Here is a 7,232-nt window from a genome sequence, read left to right as displayed (position 1 = left end):
CGCAGTGGGGAGGGCTGGTGACAGTACCGCGGGGGGGGGGGGGGGGGGGGGGCGGCGGGGTGGCCCTACTCCAGCCCCGAAGACCAGACCCGGCAACTCCGCTTTCTTCTCGGTCTCCGCGAGGTGTCGCCTTCGGCCGAAGAAACCACGGCGGCGCCACCCTCGTAGCCTGAAGTTATTTATTTATTTTCAAACAAGGGGGGCGCCCCTCTCCTTTCAATTCAAAACTAGAAACATCCTGCGGTCTCGTTTCTAAATGGGCGCGTCCTCCTCCTCCCATTTTGCACCCTCGGTCTAGCCTCCCTTCGAGATTACACGAGCAACCCCAGCGCCAGGCCTTGCTCGACGTTGGCCGTCGCGCTCAGCCGAACACAAACGCAGTCAGGGCGGGGGCTGGGATCGGAGCCTCGGCTCCCCCACCCCCGCCCCCCCCCATCCCCCAGTACACACCCCCGGAGCCCTCCGGAAAGAAATATTTTAATGCCAAGCAACTGCCAGGCCCGCAGGGTGGGTGCTGCATTGCACCGCTCGGCGCGCAGCTGGTTCGCAGAGTGCACCGGGTGCAAGCCCGGGGGTCTAAAAGCGAGGGAGGAGCACACCCCGGGCTTTCCCAGCTTTGCAGCCTCCTCTCTGCAAAGAAGAAAAGCGAGTGGCTTTTGGCGCGAAAGCCTTGGCGCCTCCCCTGATTTTTATGGAAATCAAGAGGGCGGGGTAAAGCCGCTTTCCTCTGCCTTTCTCCCTCCCCCTTGTCTGTGCCGCAGCCCCCTTCTCTCCCCGCCCCCCGGGTGTGTCAGATTTTTCAGTTAATAATATCCCCCGAGCTTCAAAGCGCAGCCAGTGACAGTCATCTGTCTGGACGCGCTGGGTGGATGCGGGGGGCTCCTGGGAACTGGGTTGGAGCCGAGCTAGCGCTAGCCAGGCGCAAGCGCGCACAGACTGCAACCACCCGAGGACCACCACCCCCAGGCCACCCGGAGACCCCCGCGCAGAATCGCCTCTGGATCCCCGGCAGCCGGCGGGAGGTAAGGAGCTGGGGTTGCAAACTGCCCGGCGGCCCCCGGGTGGCGAGCGCGGCGGGAAGGCAAGCCCCGGACGGGATCGCGGCTCGCGCACAGGGCGCTCGAGTATCCTCGGGGGACTGTTGCTGCTTCCGAAACAAAACCATCTCGGGGTTTTCCCTGAAAAGCCAGTTCCAGCCCCGAAGGCACCCCGGGTGGAAGAGACCCGCCCTAATCCTTTTTACAGCCTTTGCCAGGAGGGGTGTAATGGCTTCATCGAAAAGAATTTCGCCCTTCTCTAGAACATTTATCCGTGTTTGAGCTGACGGAGAGCGGGTGCGTCTCGACCCCGAAGCTAGGGTTCTCCAAAGGGTGCCCCTGGAGGAAGAAGAGAGGGGGGTTAGGGCGAGGCCGCCGCGGTGGTAATCTGGGTCACGACTGCTCCAGCCCCGAGGAGACGCGGCTCTCCCGGGGACCCTGCACCATTCCCGGGGAACTGGGGTTCAGGCTCTCCCCTCTCCCAGGAAGAGGACGTTGTGGGGGGTTTGTAAGAGTGGGGGTGGGGTTAGAGAGGTTCAAAATAAGCTATTGGCAGGACTCTGCTTGCAGCGGATGGATTGCTGAGGGGCGTCTGTTCTAATGGGGGGGGGGGGTTGGGTGCCCGTCGTTGGGTCTCAGTCGAGAGAAAGGCGTTCTCCCTTTGCAAAGTTTCCTAAATCCCCCGCTACCTTTTGCACTCCCGAGGTTGCAATTTTACAAAGGAGAGACTGAGGGTACTCCAGATCATCTGGCCGGTAGCTGGGTTGGAGCCTCCGGCTTCCTTTGAGCAGCTGGACCTACATAGTGCAACTGGGTTGTCGGGGAGCTGGAGAGAGCTAGGATTCTGCAGCCTTGAGCGGCCCCCTCCCCCAGGCACTGCCGAGTGTGAATGAAATGGCAGTTTCCAAAGTTGCAGAGCCACACCACCACCCCCCGCATCTGCATGCCCCCTCCCACCCCCTGTCGTAGACAGCTTGTACACAAAAGGAGGGAGGGAGAGAGCGAGAGCCAGAACTTCCTCCACCTTCGGGAGCACCAGGCGGAGTGGGGGGCTTGCAGGGGAGACTGACGAGCCGGGTGAGAGGGGGCGCCCACTGCCCCCCCCCCCACATTAGGCTTCGGTTGCCAACTCTCTCCTGGTGTGTCTGTCGGTTGCAGTGTCGGAGATTGGCGCGGGCCCCCGCCCTCCGCGCCCCCCACGGGAAGGAAGCACCCCCCTAACTAAAAGGAGCGGAGCGGAAAGAAGCCCTCATTCGCCGGCCAGGAGGCGAGCCGATGCCGAGCTGCACCGCGTCCACCATGCCGGGGATGATCTGCAAGAACCCAGACCTTGAGTTTGACTCGCTGCAGCCCTGCTTCTACCCGGACGAAGATGACTTCTACTTCGGCGGCCCCGACTCGACGCCCCCGGGGGAGGACATCTGGAAGAAGTTCGAGCTGCTGCCCACGCCCCCGCTGTCGCCCAGCCGTGCCTTCCCGGAGCACAGCCCCGAGCCCCCGAACTGGGCCACCGAGATGCTGCTGCCCGAGGCCGACCTGTGGGGTAACCCGGCCGAAGAGGACGCGTTCGGCCTGGGGGGCCTGAGCGGCCTCACCCCCAACCCGGTCATCCTCCAGGACTGCATGTGGAGCGGCTTCTCGGCCCGCGAAAAGCTGGAGCGCGCCGTGAGCGAGAAGCTGCAGCACGGCCGCGGGCCGCCCGCCGCCGGGCCCGCAGCCCCGGCCCCGGGAGCGGGCGCCACCAGCCCGGCCGGCCGCGGGCACTGCGCGGCGGCGGGGGCGGGTCGCGCCGGGGCCGCCCTGCCCGCCGAGCTCGCCCACCCGGCCGCCGAGTGCGTGGATCCCGCCGTCGTCTTCCCCTTCCCGGTGAACAAGCGCGAGCCCGCGCCAGCCGCCCCGGCCGGTGCCCCGGCGGCGGCGGCGGGCGCCGCGGTCGCGTCGGGGGCGAGTGCCGCAGCCTCGGCCGGAGCCCCGGTTGCCGTCCCCCCGCGCCCCGGAGGCCGCCCGGCCAGTGGCGGTGACCACAAGGCCCTCAGCACCTCCGGAGAAGACACCCTGAGCGACTCAGGTAAAGACCGTGCCGGGGGCCGGCCGCCTCCCTGGGGTCCCGGAGCTGGAGTCGCGATCCCTTTGTTACTGTCCGTGGGGTTTGACTGGGGGGGCGGGGGAGCGTATTTTGGAGGTAGTGCTGGTGGCAGAGGGCCGGTTTCCTCCAAGCCGAGCCCCCCCAGGATAAGGAGAAGAGGGGGAGTGAAAGCTGCCAAGAGGGTGTTCCCCAAAGTCTCACCTTCACCGAAGTGCCTGCCACCCTCTGCGGGAGCCTGACTCTATCACTGGACCCCACCCGTCCCCCACCTCTCCGGGGCGGCCGGTCCAAGGGATAAAATTAGGAAAAGTTGGGTGGCTAAAGCTGGGTGGGAGTGGAGAGGCGCGCTGGGTGCGTTTTCTGGGCAGAAACCTGTTAGCACCAGGGTGGAAAGGGACTGCCTCCCAGGTCGGGAGGGCAGGCGCCGGGAGAAGACACAAAGGCGGTGCAAAAATCCTATGTAGGGCGCAGGAAGGTAGAGGGAGGTTGCACAGATGGCTACTACCAGTTTTATTTATTTATTTTTTTCAAGCCTCGGTAGTCTTCCCCGCCCTCGGTGGGTGGTGGGCTATTTGCTCCTGGTCCGTGGCCAGCAGGCGGCGATATGCTGGCTGGCTGGCCGGCCAAGGATCTGAAAGGCTGGGGGGGGGGGGGGGGGGGTGGGGGGGGGTGGGACCGCCTCCCCCCCTCCATTCAGCAGCTGGTGGCAAGGACAGCCACGGTTGTGTACATTCTCAAGGGGCTGCCTCTGCATGACGTGCAGTGAGCACCGGGTCCAGTTTTGTCTCTGGCCAGAATGCCAGATCTTGAGTTATTTTGTGACCCAGTGCCCTTCAAGGTGAGGGCAGGCACTTAGGCCCTCCAGAATGTACACACCCTGGGAGCACCCACCGATCGGTTCCATTGTGTGCCTCTGTCTGCCTTAAACTGAAGGGTTGGGTTAAAACCCAGACTTTGCCTGGAACTCTGGAGGTGAAAAGAACTCTGTCCAAACACTTGAATAGCCCTTGTCCCGGCAGCAGGGAGCTGGGGGCCCCTTGGATCTTGAAAACCCAAGTGTTTTCAGAACGCAGGTGGATAAAAAAGCCCAAATTTCCTTGAGGGCCGAGGACGGATTCATCTAAGGCTCCTGGAAGGAAACTTGGTGATAAGCCTCCAGTTTGAATCGGGTCTGTCCCTTTAATGTCTGTGCCTTGACAGCTCTCGGTGAGGGAGCACTTCCTTCCAACAGCTGTCTTCTTGGCAGAAAACCAAAACATTGGCTTAAAGGGACCCACAGACTGGAACAGCCTCACATTTCGGCTTTAGAACAAATCCCACAATTGTTCAGCTTTCCGGCCCCCTTCAGATCAAGCAGAAGATGTGTTTTGATTTTCATGCTTGCATTTTAAACAATAATTTTCGATCCCGGTGAGGTAGTAAAAGAGGAGAGAGGGGGAAGCGTAGACACGATGCTACATGTTTTTGTTGCTGTTATTGCCCGGGACTTTGCGAAGCGGCGCCCCGCCCCCACTTGGGGGTTTAGAGTTCCCGTGGATTCTGACTTTGTAGTTAAGATTTGGTCTTTGTTAGATGAACACCTGCTTACTGATACAGAACTCAGGCTCATGGCAGGCGGGTTCTTTTTCGGCCTTCGTTAGTAAAAGTGCCCCTTCAAGCTTAAGGACTTGAAATCAAACTCAACTGTGTGTCAGTTGCTAGACGATGCTCCTAAAATGGGGATCCTCAATTCTTAAGCGTGGAGAGAGAAATACGAGTGAGTCTTTGGGACAAACTAATAATGACGATCAAAGCTTACCATTTGCGGAGCATCCGTCTGCTAGGCTCTGTTCTCCACGTAGTACCTGTCCAACTCCAGAACCCTGTGGTGTTCTCCCCATTTCAAAGCTGAAGAGATAGAGGCTCCGGAAGGTTAAGTAACTTGCCCGGGGGCCCACAACTGGTGTGCGGTGGGAGTCAGGATTCTGCCTGACCCCAAAGCCCAGGTTTATATTTCTGCCACCGGCTAAAGTCTGAGTGTGGAGGCTGAAAAAAAGTCCAGCGGTGTGGGGGAGGGGGGAACTCCCGGATGTATCTAATTTCGAGACCCACCGTGCAGTGCCGTCCACATCCGTGTGGATGGATCCACGATGATTGCGCACTGGGCCGGCGCCTGACGTGAGAGCCTCTACGTGGACCTCAGGGTAGCCCCTCTGTGTCTCCCCAAGAGAATGACTCCCCTCTCGTTCTTAGATGATGAAGATGACGAAGAGGAAGACGAGGAGGAGGAAATTGACGTGGTGACCGTGGAGAAGCGAAGGTCCTCCTCCAACAGCAAGGCCGTCACGACCTTCACCATCACCGTGCGGCCCAAGAACGCAGCCCCGGGCCCGGGGAGGGCCCAGTCCGGGGAGCTGATTCTCAAGCGCTGCGTCCCCATCCACCAGCAGCACAACTACGCCGCCCCCTCCCCCTACGTGGAGAGCGAGGATGTGCCGCCCCAGAAGAAGATCAAGAGCGAAGCATCGCCCCGCCCCCTCAAGAGCGTCATCCCCCCGAAGGCTAAGAGCTTGAGTCCCCGCAACTCTGACTCGGAGGACAGCGAGCGCCGCCGGAACCACAACATTCTGGAACGCCAGCGCCGCAATGACCTGCGGTCCAGCTTCCTGACGCTCAGGGACCACGTGCCAGAGCTGGTGAAGAACGAGAAGGCCGCCAAGGTGGTCATTTTGAAAAAAGCCACCGAGTACGTCCACTCCCTCCAGGCCGAGGAGCATCAGCTTTTGCTGGAGAAGGAGAAGTTGCAGGCAAGACAGCAGCAGTTGCTAAAGAAAATTGAACACGCTCGGACTTGCTAAACGTTTCTCGAAACTGGACAGTCACTCTGCCACTTTGCACATTTTGATTTTTTTTTTTTTTTTTTAAACAAACATTGTGTTGACATTAAGAATGTGGGTTTACTTTCAAATCGGTCCCCCTCCCCGTCGAGTTTGGATCTGGGTGGGGAGCAGGACATGTGGGGTTCTGCCGGGACCTCGGGAGAGGGCCCGCATGATGGGATGCTGGGTGGCCCTTGCAGTTTTCCTCCATGTCACCTCCGAGACCGCGGTCGAAGTTCGTGACAGTTGGGAGCCTCTGGGCTGTTGAAGTCACCTTGTTTGTTCCAAGTTTCCAAACAACGGAAAGTCATTCCTTCTTTTTTAAAATGGTGCTTAAGTTCCAGCAGACGGTCACGTAAGGGGTTTGCCATTTGATAACCCCTGGGGAACATTTCTGTAAATACCATTGACACACCCGCCTTTTGTATACGTCCTGGGTAATGAGAGGTGGCTTTTGCGGCCAGTATTAGACTGGAAGTTCATACCTAAGTACTGTAATACCTCAATGTTTGAGGAGCATGTTTTGTATACAAATATATTGTTAATCTCTGTTATGTACTGTACTAATTCTTACACGGCCTGTATACTTTAGTATGATGCTGATACATAACTAAATTTGATACTTATATTTTCGTATGAAAATGAGTTGTGAAAGTTTTGAGTAGATATTACTTTATCACTTTTTGAACTAAGAAACTTTTGTAAAGAAATTTACTATATATATATGCCTTTTTCCTAGCCTGTTTCTTCCTGTTAATGTATTTGTTCATGTTTGGTTCATAGAACTGGGTAAATGCAAAGTTCTGTGTTTAAGTTCTTCAAAATGTATATATTTAGTGCTGCATCTTATAGCACTTTGAAATACCTCATGTTTATGAAAATAAATAGCAATTAAATGATGCAGCTTTTTTTTTTTTTTTTTCCCCTTCATAGCACTAGTTAAGCGCTGTCCCTGAAACACAAATAGTCCACGCGTTGTAGAGGGAGCTTGGGTTCTACAGGTAGTCCTTTTACATCCGTGCAGTTGGGGACGGGCCACTGTCCTCACTTAGGGTAGAGAGAACTGAGGTTAGGGACGTAAAGGCATTTGTTCCAGTTTACGCAGAATGGAGACGTCATTTGTGACCATGTGTTATAACTCCTAGCATTCAATAATTTACTAAACACTTTCATTTATGTTTCGGAAAATTAAGGGGGGACACCAGACTTGTTCAACCGTTTAGAGCGAGAAGTATAATTAACACACACAGG

At 57.5% G+C, this 7,232-nt stretch overlaps 1 protein-coding gene across 1 annotated transcript; it reads left to right on the top strand.

Annotated features, from left to right (window-relative positions):
* The first annotated feature begins 2,201 nt into the window (after window positions 1-2,201).
* MYCN (MYCN proto-oncogene, bHLH transcription factor) lies at window positions 2,202-6,880 on the top strand. The gene is made up of 2 exons (XM_053891143.1): window positions 2,202-3,105; window positions 5,356-6,880. Exons 1-2 carry the CDS (start codon window positions 2,313-2,315, stop codon window positions 5,958-5,960), a joined length of 1,398 nt encoding a protein of 465 aa, XP_053747118.1. The 5' UTR covers window positions 2,202-2,312; the 3' UTR covers window positions 5,961-6,880.
* Window positions 6,881-7,232: the final 352 nt, after the last annotated feature.

This window comes from Panthera pardus, unplaced genomic scaffold (genome assembly GCF_024362965.1).
Source record: "Panthera pardus isolate Hobbes unplaced genomic scaffold, ASM2436296v1 HiC_scaffold_26, whole genome shotgun sequence".
Classification (NCBI taxonomy): Eukaryota; Metazoa; Chordata; class Mammalia; order Carnivora; family Felidae; genus Panthera; species Panthera pardus.
The sequence above is the reverse complement of the archived record's forward strand: the minus strand, read 5'-3'. Positions and strand labels throughout refer to the sequence as shown.

Bases quoted from the DNA above. Each gene is read 5' to 3' on its own strand.
- MYCN (XM_053891143.1), top strand. From the start codon at position 2,313: ATGCCGAGCTGCACCGCGTCCACCATGCCGGGGATGATCTGCAAGAAC. The intron at 3,106-5,355 runs GTAAAGACCGTG...TCTCGTTCTTAG, and splicing joins AGACACCCTGAGCGACTCAG to ATGATGAAGATGACGAAGAG.